At 43.7% G+C, this 19,102-nt stretch overlaps 1 protein-coding gene across 3 annotated transcripts in view; it reads left to right on the top strand.

Annotated features, from left to right (window-relative positions):
- The window catches only part of PRDM2 (PR/SET domain 2), a 149,838-nt gene that overhangs the window by 30,958 nt on the left and 99,778 nt on the right, over positions 1-19,102 (top strand). For all 3 annotated transcript variants that reach the window (XM_089773127.1, XM_075906443.2, XM_075906442.2), the window contains 2 exons: positions 9,462-9,579; positions 18,692-18,795. In XM_089773127.1, the coding sequence (XP_089629253.1) occupies positions 9,462-9,579; positions 18,692-18,795 (222 nt within the window). The remainder of the gene's footprint in view (positions 1-9,461; positions 9,580-18,691; positions 18,796-19,102) is intronic.

Genomic DNA, 19,102 nt, shown 5'->3' with positions numbered 1-19,102 from the left:
AAGCACTCTAGGTGAATAATGTTTATTCACATATCCGGCTTTGTTGTTTAGTTAGTATCTGCTATTGCATTAGGATTCTGTAGAGAAGTTGTTAGGATTCTGTAGCTCTCTGGGATATTAGTATGGGTGGTCACTTCAATAAGGATGGTAGTATAATTTGCTGATGTAAACAAATGACATATTCTTAATTCACCCTCTCCCCAGTAAAAGCAGAGTTGTGCTGTATGCATTCACTTTCTTAGAGGCTAAGTCTACATTATCACTTTACTTGCAGTTTTTTCTGGCTCAGAGGTGTGAAAAAACACCCCCTAAGTGTAGCGAGTTAAGCACTCGAAACCACCAGTGTAAATGGGCTCCCAGCACTTTTAGATACTCTCCTTGTGGAAGTGGTTTACATAAAATGCTGGGAGATCTCTCTCCTTGTGCTCCTGCTATGGCCATGCTGCTGCCTTAAAGAACTGCTATGGCTGCACTTTAAGGGTACGTCTATACTGTAGCACTATTTCAGGATACTATTATAAATCCTTATGGTAAACTATTTTCTTTTGCTATAAAAGTTATTTGAATGTGGCTTTTCAAAGTCAGTGAGAAGTGATTGAAACCATAGTATTTCTGAATTATGCTTGTGCAACTGCATTCATGCTGCAAATAAATGGGGTTGCATTGATTTAGCTGAGAACAAAATTTGGTCCATTGTTTGTATTGAATAGTATATGTGGTTACTTATTAAGAGTTCGTTTTGGAGGTGTGTAAATCTACTTCGTTATGAACCTGACCATTGTCAATGTTCTTGAACAATCATTTGTGAATTCCATTCGTACAGTGGAGGTGGAATTCAAACGGCAATGTTGAATGACGTTTAGATGCTAATCTCTTCGATTTACGTACTGATTTATATTTTAATACCTGCAAATACATGGAGGTTACGTGCTTTGTTACATGCTAGGACAGTTTTGAAGTTTTTGAAGCTGAAGTGTAGTGGTAGTATTAAGGGAAGAATTTCTGATAGGCCAAAGTAGATAATATCGTAAAATGGCATACAGTTATGTCCAGGGCTCGACAAATTATAGAAAACCCTACTCGCCGGACAAAAAAGGGACTCGCCACCCCACCGCATGACCCCCACCGTGCAGGTGCGCACCACCTGGAGAATGGGATGACCAGGATGGCATGTTTGCTTCTGTGACGGGGAGCACAGCGTTCTGACAGTGGTCTGTGACGCTTGCTCCCATGCGGCCGCCCAACTGAGCGGCATGCAGGGGGGCAGAGTCCTGGGAAGCGGGGGCGGGGCCACACACGGGCTTAGGGCAATACCAGAATGTGTCCCTGACGTCAGGGGGAGAGCACCGCGTTCAAAAGGGGGGAGCAGAGGAAAGCGGAAGAGAGGTGGGAAGAGACGGAGGAGAGTAACGCAGGGAGAAGGGAGAACAGAGGAGTGAGCTAGAAGACGGTGGTGGGCGGAGGAGTGAAGGGTGAGAACGGAGGAGAGCGGAGGGAGATGGGAGTCAGAGGAGATCAGAGAAGGCAGGAGGGAGACGGAGAGTGGAGCAGAGAGCAGAGCGGGGGGACAGAGGACGTGAAAGGAGAAGCGGAGGTAGGAAGCAGCCCAGAGCGGAGACACTAAGGAGCCCCGTCCTGGGCTGCTTCCTACCTCTGCTTCTCCTTTCACGTCCTCTGCCCCCACGCTCTGCTCTTTGCTCTGCTCCCTGTCTCCCTCCTGCCTTTTCTGACCTCCTCCGTCTCCCGTCTCCCTCCGCTCTCACCCTTCACTCCTCTGCCCACTACCGTCTTCTAGCTCACTCCTCTGTTCTGCCCTTTCCCTCCGTTACTCTCCTCTCCTTTCCTCCGTTGCTCTCCTTTTGAGTGCGGCACTCTCTTGCACCAGTGCCTCTCCTCCTGACATCAGGGACACACGCACACTCTGGCCCCGCCCTACGCCCGTGTGCGGCCCCGCATGCGGCCCCGCTTCCGGCTCCTGTTCCAGGACTCGGCTCCCCTGCACGCTGATCAGCTGGGCGGCCGCATGGGAGCAAGCGGTGCAGTCTGCTGTCAGAATGCTGCGCTGCCCGTGCAGCACGGGGTTTGGCGCCATTGAAGTGCAGGGTGGGTCGCCCTCGCCGCCCCGTTACAGCTCGCCAGCTGCCAAAATCTACTTGCCACGGGCGAGTGGGCGAGCGGATTTGTCGAGCCCTGGTTATGTCCAAACTAGTTGACTCTGTACTATTTATTTTTAAAGAAAGTAATGAGAGATTAGGTAATTAAATAAAGATTAACATTTTTTTAAATGAGCAGTATTGAGAATATTTTCTGGTATGCAAACATCTTTAGGCTCTGATGTATTAGGAAGTAGCAGACCTTAAAAATTATATAATTCTAATTACCATCTTGCAATTGGTCATTCTAGAAGACATTTGTTAACCAGAGGTCAATATTTAAAACAAAAAAAAGGGGGGGGCATTAATGAAGTTCAGGTGTAAAGCCCTAGTGTGAAGCCCAACCTCATCCCGGATACAGGGAAGGAGAAAGGTTCTGAAATTCCAGTCACCATGCTCTATCCACTCAGGTTCCTTCTGCTTCTATATTTGTTTCAGGCTAGGTAGGTGTCCAAAAGTCATAGAATCTCCTATTATCCCTGTCTGCCTCTGCCGGCTGAAAGAGGCAAATTACCTCTTCTCTTCCTCTGTAGACTTCTAGCTGCTAGAGATTAGGAAGTATGGTGGTCTCTACCCGTTCCTGATCTCTTGGCTGTTTATGACAACAGGGGTTCCCTGTGATTCTACCCTGTCCATAGGTTTAGGATATCTTACTTTTGTAAATAGTTCTAGTACATGTGTTTGAAGTCATTCCAGACTTACTGCGGCACTACACTGTATTGTCATTTTTACTCTGCTGATGTTTGGGAATGCTGTAATAGTGACAGAGGCACTGAAATGGTCTTGCTGAACTCAAGAAACAGCACTTTTTTCACATTTGGCAAATCACAAATATAAGGGCTAGAAAGTTAAATATTATAAATGTCTAAAATAGGCAAAAATGACAAGTTGGTGCTTTCCCGCTTACTGTGTAAAGCTTTCTCAGCTCACTTACCGGTATGTGCATATTTGTGCCATATTTGTACATAAATAGGGGTGGAGGATGGAGAAGGCCAAGGAAGTTCTTAATGTCTTCAGAGGAAATGTCAAATAGTTGTAGCCATTGTGGGCTGCTACAGCCAGCAATACTTCAAAATTATGTACAATTCAGTAATCGCTAACAGAAAAAATGCACGTTTTCTATTTTTTTTCCTAATACATGTATTGAAGACTGATAGGGCTAATACTGTAATCCTGAATGGAGAGTTTTTCAGACTGTTTAACTGACTGCTAAATTCTGCCAACCTATGTTTATATTTTTAAAAAAGGTTCTTCGTTATCACTTCATGATGATGAATATTTGTTTACTTAGTGTTCTGTTAGTGACATAGTTTAATATGTTCAACTTAATTAATATTTTGATACATTCTGTGTAATTCTTTTCCACCTTCATTGAATAACCTAATCTGAAGCGGGCTGTACCCACGAAAGCTGATACCATCTACATATTTTGTTAGTCTTTAAAGTGCTAGCACACTTTTTTTTTTTTAAAGTTTATCCTGAACAGACTAATTCAGCTGCCCGTCTGAAGCTTCTAATCTGTTTGGGAGATGGATTCCCCTGGTTTTGTAATCCTGAGTATGAGGCTCTGTGAAGAATATATACCTTTTGAAGAACAGGAAATTGCCATATTTACCTGTAATAGGAGTTCTCTGAAGGTTGTCTCCTCTGTACATCCATATTTGCCCTCTTAGCTGCCCATGGGAGTTAGGTTTTTTGTTATTCCTTTCATACAGGCAGTCCCCGGGTTACGTACAAGATAGGGACTGTAGGTTTGTTCTTAAGTTGAATCTGTATGTAAGTCGGAACTGGCGTCAGCCGCTGCTGAAACTGATCAGTTTCAACCACGGCTGAATCTGGATGCCAGTTCTGACTTACATACAGATTCAACTTAAGAAACCCAGGCGTCCCCAAGTCAGCTGCTGCTGAAACTGATCAGCGGCTGATTCCAGGAAGCCTGGGGCAGAGCAACTCTGCCTCCGGCTTCCTGTAGTCAGCTGCTGGTCAGTTTCAGCAGCAGCTGACTTGGGGACGCCTGGGGCAGAGCAGCTGGGGTGCTGCCGGGTTGGTCTGGAGCGGCGCTGCGGGACCAACCCGGCAGCCCCCAACTGCTCTACCCCAGGGGTAGGCAAGAAAAGCCTGGTCTGCTGGGGGGGGCACTAGCCTGGTCTGCTGGGGGGGGCACTAGATATATCCATCCCCCTGGGCATGAGGCATGTGTATGGACTGCCTCACTATAAGAGACTTTTAAACAATACAGTGCTAGCCTGCCATCTCTCAAGGTCATGAGCCCCTCAGAGCACAGATTTACAGAGGAGCCTTCCTTCAGAGACCTGCATTTACAGGTAAGTAATTTTCCCTGTAAAAGTGCTGATGAGCTAAAGTCTTCATTTCTATATAGACTAATACATTTAAATAAAAATATTGATTTGGCCCTGAGCCCTCAGCCCTCTTGTTGGTTGAATCACTTAAAATATTATTAGAACAGCCATTGGAAAACAGTTGCTGTACAGTTTCATGAAGCATTGCACAGAACAGAGAAAATGATTCTCTGTGCAAACCTGAAAATATTTACTGTGACATTTCTGCCTTTTAAATGAAACAACAAATCTAACATTGGGGTTTTATTTTAATTGTTCAGAATTCAATTGATGTTAACAGTGTATTAGTAAAATTGTCTGATTTCAGCAGATCTTGCTTATACTGTGTGTGTGGATATATCAACGTGTGCACACAGGTTCAAGATGCAGGTTGAATCTCTAAAATACTGGACTCACTGGTCCTGCAACATCCATGGTCCTGCTGGACCATGGATATTGCTGGGCCGTAGAGTCCCAGCTGGTCAGTTTCAGAAGTGCAGTGGGGAATGCAGCCTCAGCGGGACAGCGCAGTGGGGAGCACAGCACTGGCTAGCACCTGGGTGCGCATCCCTGGCTGGGGCTGGAGGCGGCAGGGTGGCTGGCCCCTGACCGGTCCTGGTGCAATGTGACTGAAGGGATGAATGGACTCAGTGAGGCAGGTAGTACAGAACATAGCCCCAGCTGGGAGCAGAACCCTACACCCTACGGGTAGGGAGCCTTGACCTCCCCTTGTCTGGCAAATTCTGAAGGTGCTGGACAAGGCAGGTTCAACTTGTACAAGAACTTTTAACTAACTTTAGTGCTAAGAGTGCTAAGGTGCAGGATGGGCGCCTCTGCCTATTTTTTGTATGAAATGGAAAAAAAAAAGTGACAAAAAGTCAGCATATTAAACGACTGGAGAAGTATCTAGTGACTGCTGATGAGTCAAAATAAGTTTAAAACAACTGGATGGTACAGGCCTTTCTTTGATATATTAATGCTTAGTGTTGATTGACAGCTGTCCTGCATGAAAAGACAATTAACTGTCAAAACATGGTCTTACACATTGAATTTTAGCTCATTTCTTTATATAGTTGATTCCAAATATTTGTAACAATGTTCCCCAAAGCGTCTCCTAAATAATTTCTTTTTTTTTTTTTTTTTTTGGGCCACCCGATTAATTGAATGTAATTGATATGTATAATGTACACAACATCCCAAAACTACTGATTGACGGTTTTGTTTGAAATAGAGATAACTAAGATTTTATACAATACATATAACAGTGATTAATGTGGTATAGTTATACTGGAGCAACAGTTATAATGTAAAATGTTGAAAATGCTGCTTATACTGATTGATTATACTATGTGCCTATTACTGAGAAGTGTTGTACTACTTTTAGTCTCAAACCCTATCTTAAGTATTGATCATTTCTGGTAAGAGCCCTCAGTTCACATGGTGTTCACCAAGGATGTTAAATTTAGATTAATCAACTAATCGAATAGTCGATGTAATTTGCATCACTAGTCAATAAGAGTGCCTCTGCCTTTGAAATGTAGCAAGAGCCCTGCCTGCTCTTGTCACATTTCAAAGGTGGAAGCTCCATGAGAGCGCCAGGCCACTGGGGGCTCAAACAGTCCCACGGGCTATGCTTTGGAAATGTACACGAGCCCAGGGAGGGCTCTTGTACATTTCAAAAGCAAAGTGCTGGTGGGAGCACGGGGCCAGCTGGGAACTGGTTGAGCCCCTGCTTACCCCTTGCTCCCTGAGGTGCTTTGCTTTTGAAATGTAGCAAGAGTCTGCATGATTGACAAGAGCCTGCTCTTGCTACATTTCAAAGGCAGAAGCACTGCCAGTTTCCCGCTGCGCCCCTACCCTTTCTCCCCACAGAGAAGGTGAGCGGGGGAAGAATTTTTTGGGTGCAGCCATGCACCTTAGTAGAAACTATGATTATAACCTAAGCATAAAACTCAGGACTGAAAAGCTAATTGTACTGCTATGACAGCTATTTGTAAATCCGTAACCAAAAGTAAAATGATATATTTTCTTTAGCAGTGTTTTTCATTTACACTGTCTCTACAATAATGATAGATGACTTCCGAGCCACACATTTGAGGATGATCTAGTAGTCCTTTGTAAAACTCTTCTGCTGTTAGTAAAACTATTTTTCCTCAACATCAGCTGATGAGCTGCTGTTCACTTCTTCATAAGCACAGATTTCCGTGTATTTTAAGGCAATCAAGATAGCCTAAGAAGTGATGTTTCTGCAGTGCTTTGAGAGTAGTTATGTACAGGGCCTAACAAACGGCGGCGAAAACCGCTCGCCAGTCCTGTACTGCACATGCACAAGAGCTGCATTGCGCATGCGCGTGCCGCAAATGAACAGGACGTGTGGCTGAAATCTACTTGCCACGGGCGAGTAGATTGTATAGTTTGTCGAGCCCTAGTTATGTAAATGAAAGGCTAATTTAGTGGTGACAGAATTAATTTTAATACAGAGTCCGAGTGTCTACAATACCTCTAGTCCAGTGATTTTCTCAAGTTTATATTGTCTTTTAAGTACCTAAGTTACCTTCATCAGTTGTAATGTAGAACATTTCTGGCCGTATTGCTGATAGGGATATAAAGGGTTAACTGGTTACCAGGTGCAGTTTGGCTGGGCCCACTTGCATTGTGCCGCAGGCGGGGGGCTGCTCCTATCTGCTGGGCCCACTGCACCTCGCGTCCCCCCCTCCATCCACAGGATCCTAGTTAACCAGTTAAACTTAATGTTTAACTGGTTAACTTTTTAAACAGGATTTTACATCCCTAATTGCTGATACTAATTTGAATTAATGAACAGCAGTTGACAGCTTTCATAGTTATGCTGATTTTATGCTGGCACTGTATCATTTGTACAGATGAAAACAGTTGTTTGCAGAGCTTGCAGTATAACAAGACTCCTACGTGAGCTTTTTTAAAATAGTCAAAACTCAAAATAAAAATATTGAGCTTCCAAGTGAAGTTTTATATTAAAAACTGTCATATTAAACTTAAAATATGCTGCAGCTGAAGATTAAATCTTAACAGGCACTTGCTTGCCTTCCTCAATTAGCTTTTTTGGTCAGAGGTCAAATATTTAAAAAATGCACTTCACTACTAAATCACACATTTCTTCTTTTAAAAACCTGGTTAGTGTCCTTTGTCAAATAGTCAAGGAGAATAGACCACTGGATCAATATTTACTAATCTTTATATTCTCTGACTTGGGGCATGAATCTTTTTGTTTATGCTCATCTTGGCTAACAGCTTTGACACAATCTGAAGTAAAAGCCAAACACCTTTGAAAAGCCCCCTAAAACTTAAACTTCCTGTCTTTTTTTATTTTAATTTTTAGGGTTGTCAGGTTCTAAATACATCATTTGTAGCACTTCCTATATATAAAGTATGCATTTTCCCTCTAAAGTGTTATTTTTAATGCTTAAACTTTGTTAAAATATTACCCTGCAGATGATATATCCATGGAATCGATGGATTTATTTTTTTTTAAAATGAGTGAAAGTTGTGCGGCTATCATCCAGTTTGCAGACTTTGGAAAAATGTACACCTTTTTAAATCAAAAAACTGTTTAGCAGACTTAGAGTAACTCTAGCACCTCAATGGGAAGCTGCATAAATTTTTAATCATGCTCTGGTCCTGCCATTGATGGAGTGTTGATAGATTCCTGGGCTCGCCATTAAAGTCTGTTGCAGGGTCAGGGCTTTTATACACCACTTTTAAATGTTCACAACTTTGAAAAGTTATGAACTAAGAACTGAGTGTAGCCATAGTAAAAGTGACGTTGCCCACTTCTGCCTAGACATTGCACCATGTTGAATATGCGGAATTACCTACAGATTGAGATCTCTTCATAATAATTTGACTAAGCCACTTTGAATTGAGAAGTGAATGTTATATTGAACTGAATGGTCTTAAGAAAGCTGTAAACTAAACTTCCCAAAAGGGTTTCCAAAAACCTTTTGATAGGGAAGGTGGTATTGTGACTAAAACAGTGGATTATGACTTAGGAGATATGGGTTCAGATCCCACTTCTGCTCTAGACTTTAGTTGTTACCTTCTTCTAATATTCTTTCCTTCGAAAGGGTGTTGTAAAAACTGTGAGCACCTATGCATACCTATGGATTTAGAATTGTTCGTTGTACATTTTGTTTCTACAGTGTAGAATATTTGAGTAACATTCTTGTTTAAGAGATTTTAGGCTAAAATAATGGATGTATCTTGTATTATGTACTAAAATTGATTTGTAATTTATGCTCTAGACCTGTTTTACCGGATTAATTTTTACACTTACATACTTCTCAATGTTAGTTGAACAAGAATGAAAAACATACTTGAAAAATGAGTTGGATAATGGAAGAAATATACAAAGGCGCATAGAAAGAGTACAAAACTTTTGTTTTTTGCTGTTACTATTAATAACTATAATAGGAATATTAATCAGGTAACTCAGTGACATTAGTATACCTAGTTTAAGTACATATGAGATAAAATGTTTCTAGCTATATAACAGATGAATGTTCAGAATTTTAAATACAACACAATGCTGAAGTAAGTGGCAAATGGCTAAGCTACATTTGCTTGCTAAATATTGACCACAGACAAAATACATGCATCGAGTTGGTATCAAACATGAGCATAGAATAGCTGGAACAAAACAGAAGGATTCCCAAAGGAACAATTGGTTACGTTTACCACTACAGGCAGGAGATTTTTTTAAACATGATTTTAGAACTCTCTGCAAAAGTATAAACAAGTGTGATGGACAAAGAACCTGTAATGCCTTCATATAGAAGACACTTGTAATGTTGAGTCCCCAGCTGAAATGCCAAATTAAAATTTCACTTTTATTTTGTCACCAGTTTTTGTAGCATGTATGGGTTGATCATCTGTTGTGCTAAAATATTTGTCTTTAATCATGGTCATGGCCATTCTGTTTTTTGGCTTACAGAACACATCTGAATCTACAGGAGCAGCTGAGACCTTGGCTGATGTACCTGAACATGTGCTTAAAGGGCTTCCTGAGGAAGTGAGGCTTTTCCCATCTGCTGTTGACAAGACACGGCTTGGTAAGTGCTCTAACTGTGAAAAGATAATGGAGAAATTAGACAAAAATATCACATTTTGGCAGCAATGGAAAGTGAAGCATTAAAGTAACAAAATAAAGGTGCAGTCAGCATGAGCGTCCACATTCCTCAAAGGAAAACCAAATGGGAAGAAAATTAAATGTGTAAATGGTGGAGTGTTTGGGGTGGGATGTTAAAATAAAATGTGAATTATGAAAATGTTTAAGGACACATGCTGCAGTTGTGTAGCAGTGTGATTGTGTGTAATGGGAAAAAGCCTAAAATATGTTTTCTTAGTTTTATCAAATCAGAAGTGAAGTTTAATAGGTATCTAGTGTTGCACCAGTCAAACTTGCACTGATAAATTCTTTGCAATCTTGAGTTATGATTTGTCTTTCTTGAATCCCTGTTGTTTGTAAGCCCTTTTCCACAGTCACCTTATTGGATACCTTTTACTTATACAACTGTTTTTTACATAGTAACTCAGATAAGTTTTTCACTTGTATTGCGACAATTTGATTCCCAGATGGAGCATAAAGGTAAACTTCTGTTGAGCTTATGATCCACAGTGGACTGGCTAGCAGGATTTGCGTGAGAATGAGCTGTCATTCCACTTCTTCCACAATCCATGCTTGTCTGCACCGAATGAATGTCGGAATGTGAATCAAAGTTATTTTGAGCTTTCTGCATCTGGGCTTTATTAAGAAATATTGTTACATCCCTAGGCTGTTTCTCCTTCACTCCTGCTTGTTTGCTACTTTCACAGCTCAGTTTTTTTTGCTGGTAGTTCTGTGCATCCATCTTCTTGTTGTTTGCATCCAAATCCTCATCTTTTTCTCTGATCATCACCCCAGCTCTTGGACTTCAGCCTGCAAGGGAGGACTCACGACAGCCCTGGAAAATACCACACAAGACTAACTTCCTTGTCCTAGATATTTCCATAATATGGCATAAAAATGCAGTCTCCTTGGATATTCAGCAGCAGTTACTATGAAGAAACAGTGTTTTGGGAGAGGACAAATTTGATAGAAATATTTCACCATATATTTGCCCTCATGCCTTTCAAAGAGGTGATGTTTTTATTGAGCTTTGATGGAGCTTGTTCTATAGCAATGGTGGGCAAAAACCAGTCAGACATGGATCACCAGGGTTAGCACCTGATAGGCCGTTGCTGCTTTATTTACCTGCCCCTCCACAGGTATGGCCTCTTGAAACTCCTATTGACCAAGAATAGAGATCTGTGCCAATAGAAGCCGTGGGAAGTCCCAATCTGTGCTGCTTCCCACAGCTCTCATTGGCTGGAAATGGTGATCCACGGAAAATGGGAACTTCAAACAGCCGAACCTGTGGAGGCGCAGGTCAATAAAGTGGTGGCAACCCACCAGGGCTAACCCTAGTGAACTGTGTCTGGCTTACTGCCACTCCGGTTCTATAGAGTAGGTAATTTTGTACAGAAAGGTAGCAGCTTGAGAGAGAATTTGAAATGTAATCCAAAACCAAAGACTTCAGTACCAATTACACTGTAAGCTGTTTGGATCACGGACAGTGCCTTTCAATATTACCCTGATCCTAATAAAGACTACAAAGTGTGTTACAGCAGTATAAATAAAACTTTGGACTGATAAATAACCTGTTGATCTGTAATGTATTTGAGAGGACTTTTATAACTAATAGAAAAATACTAGAATCAATGTTGAAGACTCTTGATTTTCCAATCTAATACAAAGAAATACATTGCTGAAAATGTAAACAAGGTCTAATTAGAAAAAAGTGATGCTCTGAGTTAAGTTGGATGAGGGGAGCTTAGAAACTTTAATTGGTTAGGCAGGTTGTATAGCTCTAGATGTGTTACCTATATACATAAGAGTCCGTCTGTGTGACGGTCTGCAAGTCCATTTGTTCAAGAATACCTCTTAAATTACATTTACATTTCCTGCACTACATTTGCCTTTTTCCAGTCATCCAGGATTTCTCCCAACCTCCACGACTTTTCAAAGATAATGGCCAAAAGCTCCTCAATGACATTTGCCAATTCCCTCAATACCCTCAGATGCATTAAGTCCGGACCCATGGATTTACGTACATTTAGCTTTTCTAAATAGTTCCTAACCTGTTCTTTACCCACCAAGAGCTGTCCATCTTCATCCCATCTTGCATCACTTAGCGCATTAGTCCGGGAGCCCACCTTGTCCGCGAATACAGTGGCAAAGAAAGCATTGAGTACTTCAGCTTTCCCCACATCATCTGTCACTAGGTTACCTCCTTCATCCAGTAGGGGCAGCACACCCTCTCGGATCACCTTCTTCTTGTTAACATGCCTGTAGAAACCTTTCTTGTTATCCTTCACATCCTTAGCTAGTCGCAATTCCATTTGCGCTTTCGTCTTCCTGATAACCCCCCGGCATTCTCAAGCTATACCTTTAAACTCCTCCCTGGTCATTTGTCCAAGTTTCCACTTCTTGTAAGCTTCCTTTTTGTGCTTAAGTTCACCAAGGATTTCCCCTGTAAGCCAATCCGGTCTCCTACCATGTTTGCCTCTCTTGCTATGCGTCGGGATGGTTTCTTTCTGTGCCTTCAAGAAGACTTCCTGAAAATACTGCCAGTCCTGGACTCCTTTCTCCTTCATGTTAGCATCCCAAGGGATTCTGCACATCAGGTCTCTGAGGGAGTCAAAATCTGCTTTTGAAGTCCAAGGTGTGTATTTTACTACTCTCTTGTCTTCCTTTGGTCAGGATCCTAAAAATCTACTATCTCATGATCACTGCTTCCCAGGTTGTCACCCACCTCCACTTCCCCTATTAGTTCCTCCCTGTTTGTGAGCAGAAGGTCAAGCTGCGCATAGCCCCTGGTCGGATCCTTCAGCACTTGTCAGAAGTTATCCCCAACATTCTCCAAAAACTTCCTGGATTGCCTGTGTACTGCCGTGTTGGTTTCCCAACAGATGTCAGGGTGATTAAAGTCCCCCACAAGAACCAGGGCCTGCGATCTGGAAGCTTCTCTCCGTTGTCCAAAGAAAGCCTCATCTACTTCATCCACCTGATTCAGTGGCCTGTAGCAGACACCAACCACAACATCACTACTGCTGTTTGCTCCTTTAAACTTAACCCATAGACTCTCAACAGGTTTTTCTCCCTCTTTATACTGGAGTTCAGAGCAGTCATAGTGCTCTCTTACATATAGTGCAACTCCTCCTCCTTTTCTCCCCTGCCTGTTCTTCCTGAACAGTCTATACCCTTCCATGACAGTGCTCCAGTCATGCGAGTCATCCCACCAAGTCTCTGTTATCCCAGTTAAATCATATTTCTTGGACTGGGCCGGGGCCTTTAGTTCTTCCTGTTCGTTGCCCAGACTTCTCGCATTAGTGTACAAACACCTCAGGTAACCAGCTGATCGCCCTATCTTCTCCATTTGAATCAAGGGTCCTCCTTTCTTGCTCATTCCTCTCTGCATTTCTTCCCAGTATCTGACTTTTCCACTCCCCTCAGGGTTTAGGTCACCGTCCCCCGACGAACCTAGTTTAAAGCCCTCCTCACTAGGTTTGCAAGCCTGCCTGCGAAGATGCTCCTTCTTCTCCTGGTTAGGTGGATCCCATCTCTTCCTAACAATCCTTGTGCCCGGAACAGTGTCCCATGGTCGAAGAAACCAAAGCCCTGTCTGCGACACCACCTGCGCAACCACGCATTTACATCCTCAATTTGACGATCCCTGCCCAGTCCTTTCCCTTCAACAGGAAGGATGGACTAGAACACCTCTTGCGCTCCGAATTCTTGGATCCTTCTTCCCAGCGCTACATAATCCACAGTAACCCGCTCAAGGTCATTCTTGGCCGTATCATTAGCTCCCACGTGGAGAAGCAGGAAGGGGTTGCGATCCAAAGGTTTGATCAGTTTGGTAAGCCTCTCAGTCACATTCTGAATGCGAGATTCCAGGTCCGGACGGCAGATGGATGGTTCAGTCCCTCTTAGGGGAGGGAGTCCCCGACCACCACCACCGGTCGTTTTCTTTTTGGGGGGGTGGCCGTGGAACCTCCATCCCTAGGACTATGCATCCCATGCCTTCCAGTAGATGGTGTTCCCTTCCGGTTTCTTCCTTGTGAGGTCCCTTCCAAAGCATTCAGCACTGTAGAGCCTGTGGAGAGAGCCTGAAAGCGATTACTTACCTCTATAACATTGCGGGATTCCCATGATGGCCTTTTCCCCCTTCTAGAAGTTACATGCTGCCAGTTCTCTTCCTGGTCACATACTGCCCTCTCTGGCTCCTCCGCCTGCCATGCTTGAAGGATTAAACACTGCCTTCTATCAAGGAAGTCTTCATCCTCTCTGAGTGTAGGGTTGACACTTGGGCCTCCAGTCCTCTAATTTTTTCTTCCAAAATGCTGACCAGCTTGCACTTCGTGCAGATGAAATCTGTTCTTTCTTCCGGGAGGAAGACAAACATGGCACATGTTGTGCAGGTAACAACAGCAGACCTATCACCATCCATCGCTGCTGTCCTGGAGAAGGGATTTAAAAAGAAAGGCAAGAGAACCTCGCCCCCTTCCCAACTCCCTGTTAGCACTCACCTGTTCGCAAGCTCCTTGGTCACTGGCCCACTGCCTTATAAAGCCCTGGAGTGCCTGAAAGTCCCTCCTCCTACCAAGGCTTAGCCAATCAACAGAGGCTTCTAGAATTCAAACTTTAATTAGAAGCCAACAGCTTCCACCTGCCAATCACAGCACACACTCCATGAAGAGAAGGGGGAGGGCAAAGGGGAAGTGGAAAATAAAAGGGGGGGGGAAAGAAGGACGATCCAGGGAACTATAGACTGGTCAGTCTTACCTCGGTTCCTAGAAAAATAATGGAAGGGATCCTTAAGGAATCCATTTTGAGACAGTTGGACGAGAGGAAGGTGATTAGGGATAGTCAGCATGGATTCACAAAGGGCAAGTCGTGCCTGACCAATCTGATTAGCTTCTATGATAAGGTAACTGGCTCTTTGGACGTGGAGAACTATCCTTCAGAGTGACCATTGGGGGCATCCGTACCACCAAGTGAGTGGCCAACAGGGCTGGGGCTCCACCATCTTGCCTGTCAGTACACCAGGCACATAGCCCCCTATTCCAAACCCTTTCCCTGAATCCCAGCTCTTGGCCACAGCACTGGGAGAGGGGAGAGAAAAAAGGCTCCTGATAGCAGGAGGGTGCTAGGGGGAAATAGAAGGCTGGTGCCAGATGGGACTCCCCACCCTGAGCCCCTCCTCAATGTTGCACTGCCCCCAACCCCACATCTCCAAGGCCCTGCCTCCTGCAGCTCCCACATTGCCAGCCCCCTGCCCTGAAGGACTCAGGCAATGCTGGGTAAATTTGCCAGTACTGAAAATGAGATACGTATTTTAAAAATACTTTTTGTAAAAGTATCAAATTCTCAAAGAAATCAAAATGTTTTATCTTGAAGACCAGGGGTGGCCAACCCAAGGCCCGCGAGCCGCAAGAAAAAAATTGTGGCTCCTGACATGGAACCCGGAACCGCTCAGGTCAGCCGCTCTCACGGCCGGGCCGCTGTGAGCTGCATGTGTGCTTACGGCCCATGCCGTTCTGCTCAGAGCCCGCAGCGCACTACATAATATCCTGCATGTGCAGGCCGGGTCTCACACAGCGTCCCAGCCTGCACGTGCTAGCAGCTGGCTGCTGAGCGCAGGCAGTGGCAGGGGCTCTGGGACCCGGGCATAAGGTGAGTGTGGGAGGGGAGGGGTCTGGTTCTAGTGGAGGGGAGGGGTGTGCATGGCACGCTGGCTGCTCAGCGCACATGCCCCAGCGCCTGAGGGGAGATGCATGGCTGTAGTGGCGGCTCCGCCTCCGGGACGTGAGGATTAGATTGGGAGGGGGAGGGAGATTGGTATAGAGAGGGGCCGGTACCTGGGGCGGGGGTGGGGAGAGATTGGGTTAGGGGTGTGTGACCTGGCTCTGGGGAAGGGGAGGGGGATTGGGTTAGAGTGGGGGAGGGAGGGTGCCTGAGGGAGGAGAGGGGAGGGGAAGAGCAGACAGTGCGCTTCCTGAGACCTGGGATCCCCCCCGTACTGGCCCCAGCTGTCTCTAACCCCTCCTTCTAGCCAGACCCCCCATGCGTACCCTACCCCACCACCCTGTCCCCTGACCTCACCAGCATAGGTGGGTCCACATTAGTGAGGCTTGGGGGGGTTTTGGAGCGGTTGTTTTTTTCATCTCACTTGTGTGGCCCTCACTGACTTTTCTGTGGATCAGTGACCCCTGACTCAAAACAGGTTCCCCGCCCCTCTCATAAATAAAGTGAACGCTGAAACATTTTGTGTTTGACATAGTATTTTATTTAAAAATGAAGCTGGGCCAATTAGCCCCCATCTGGATGCAGCATCATAACACTCTGCGCGCACACACACACACACACCCCAGACCACAAACTTGAACCTATCAAATACTGTAACCCCTTGTCCTGAGCCTCTCAGATCCCCAAACTCCTGCTTCCCCCCCACCCCCGGTCTTCTGCCACAACTCTCCTGCACCATCCACACACTGCAAATCTATGTCCTGAGCCCATCATACTCCGCCTCCCTGCCCTGAGCCCCTCATGCATCCTAGCCCAAACTCCTGCATCCTCACAGCCACAAGCCTGCGGCTTGCTCAGCATCCCAACCCTACATCTGACCACTCTGGAGCCTCCTCCCTGAACCAGCATCTTCTCTTCTCTGCTTCCTCCTGCACCCAAATTCCCTCCCTGAGCTTGCACCTTTCACCCCTTTCCAGTGCTTTTTTTGTGAGCCACAATAGCAGTGGAGACCGTGTGAAGAGCCGGGGCAAAGTTGTGGAGCCAAAAAAAAGGGTAGGGCCACGAAGACCGGGGGAAAAGCCATGCCTCAGCATGGTGCCTCTGTTGTGGTGGAAAAAAAAAAACGCAGGCTTTTCCTCCGGTCTTCATGGCTCTACCCTTTTTTTTGGTTCAAAAACTTTGCCCTGGCTCTTCACGCTGTCTCCAGTACTATTGTGGCTCTTTGTCTGAAACGGGTTAGCCACCCCTGTTATAGACCAATAGGTATGTGCCTACCAGAAGTTCATTTTCTGTGAATGGAGCTTATCTTTTAATTCTGTTGAATTATGGATGGTTTTAAGAACTAATAGTGTTTGGAATAATTAGTTTTATATGTGTGTGTATATATACAATGAATTTTTACTTTCACTGAAAAGCTGTCAAATTATAAGGCCTTTTGAAAAGATCTAAGTTCTGCTAAGGTTTATGTTAAGGGCCAAACATAGATTTTTAACAAACCTTAATTACATTTTCCCTTTAGATATACTACTAAATACCACCTTAGAACTTCTGTATCCATTTTATTTGTGACTTCCATTATTGTTAGTAAGGCAGATGAAATTTTTATCCTAGGACAGTCTTCGGATAATTTAAAAAGTTCTTTGATAACAATGTCTCCCTATTTAATATCTGAAGTATGGATCTTTACTATATATTGGGGTCTCAGACTGCCAGCACGTGGGCCATCTCCAGCTAGACCTGTTACATAATCCAGACTGGGAGTCCTAGCTGGCAAGGAACAGGAACCTATCTGTTTTCGTTCCCCAAATCCCTCCCTCTGCCCTCATGGTGCTCTGTCCCTTGAGGATGCAGCTTCTGGGATTACAGAGGGGGCCTGTTATGGGGTGCAGCAGTGGTCTCTCACACACACACATCCATACTCCCCAAGGTAGCATAATTGATGGCTTCATTGGAGATTTCTAAGAACAGGTTAAGACAAATGTCTATCAGACAGATAAAACTTTGTCCTGCCATGAGTGCAGGGGACTAGCCTAGATAATATCTCAGTGTCCCTTCCAGTTCTATGAATGTAGTAGGGTATTGTGAATATGATCAGATAAACAGTAGGGATTGGAGAGGTCACCTATACCTTCCTGTATAAAGGCTGGGATAATGGATACAAAATAAAATGGGAAAATGCCTAAATTCAGTGTATGGCACTAAGTGGAGTGTTATCTTCCTTTCCCTTTTATCAGTTGTTCATTAGAAATACAGTGCACATTAGAAATATAGTGTAAATCCAAGGTTCACTCCACTGAGGTCAGTGTGGTTGCTTTGGATTTTCACGGGTATAATTGTATGCAGAATTTGACATATTTGAAACACAAACAGCATTTGGTTTTTATTGTGAACTTGTCTGCTACTGTAGAGTTGTTGCAGGGGTATTCAGTCATCTGAATAGTGTGCTTAACTAAGGGTACGTCTAGACTACAGGGTTTTGTCGATGGAAGTTTTGTCGACAGATACTGTCGACAAAACTTCTGTCAACATAGACACATTCAGTTCTGTCGACAAAGCAAGCTGCTTTGTCGACAAAACCCTGTAGTCTAGACACAACCCTACAGGCAATAACACCTTCTGTCGACAGAACTCTGTCGACAGAAGGTGTTATGCCTCGTAAAATGAGGTTTACCAGCGTCGACAAAACTGCTGAGTTCTGTCGACATTATGTCGACAGAACTCAGTGGTAGTGTAGACGCAGGTATAGTTTTGTCGACAAAAGTCCACTTTTGTTGACAACTCAGTAGTCTAGACACACCCTAAAACACTGCAGAAAAGGGTTTAAGTAGTTTTATAGAAACTTACCATAAAATCCTGCATACTGTAGTATGGGGATTCATTGCTTTTACCTGGTGACATGATTCAAAGGATTCAGAGCAAAAATTTTCAGAAAAATACTACTTTTCATCCTTCTGAAATAGATTACTTAATTCTGTCTGTTACTTATGAGATAGAGATAATAGAGGAGGAATCAGAACATCACCACTTTTGCTTCATTTCTTTCATAAGACCACCCCTTTTCCTGTTTACCATCCCAGCAGCTGATCAGTTAGGACATACCAGTTAGCAGTCTCCAGAGTTGAACTCTGGGGTGACACAGACGTTGTTCTTTCATGGGTGAGGAAACTGGTCTGGAATTCATTTGCCATTCTTTTTATTCAGCAGATCTTTTTTTGTAAATTCTCCCTGAAGTTAGTTGGCATGTATTTAATAATCTTACCAAATTTGAAGTGTTTAAGAAACCTACTTGTCAGAAATAAAGCCGATTAATTACAGTTACTGCTTTAATTTTTCAGGTGTCTGGGCAACTAAGTCAATTTTAAAAGGCAAAAAATTTGGACCATTTGTTGGTGACAAGAAAAAAAGATCCCAAGTTAAGAGCAATGTGTACATGTGGGAGGTAAGAATTATAGCTGGCTACTACCTTTTTCCAGTTGTTAAAGTGATAATTTTGTATTGGACATTTTAATTTTTTTCAGATGGTTTTATATATGCATGTAGCTATTGATCCTTGTCTATAATTATTTAAATCAGAACTATTTCCTTTATAGAAAATATACTTATTTGAACTCCAGATCAGTGTGTGCAATAGTTTGAAACTGCACAGTTAAAACCCAGCTATTGTCATTGATAAAGTATTAAGTGCATGTTTTGTAAACAACATGAAGTATGTTAAACATTGCTACTGGGCCCCAACTTCCTACAAA

The sequence above is a fragment of the Pelodiscus sinensis genome, chromosome 24 (genome assembly GCF_052426305.1).
Source record: "Pelodiscus sinensis isolate ZL-2025 chromosome 24, ASM5242630v1, whole genome shotgun sequence".
Classification (NCBI taxonomy): Eukaryota; Metazoa; Chordata; order Testudines; family Trionychidae; genus Pelodiscus; species Pelodiscus sinensis.
This window is presented reverse-complemented; position numbering and strand designations above follow the sequence as displayed.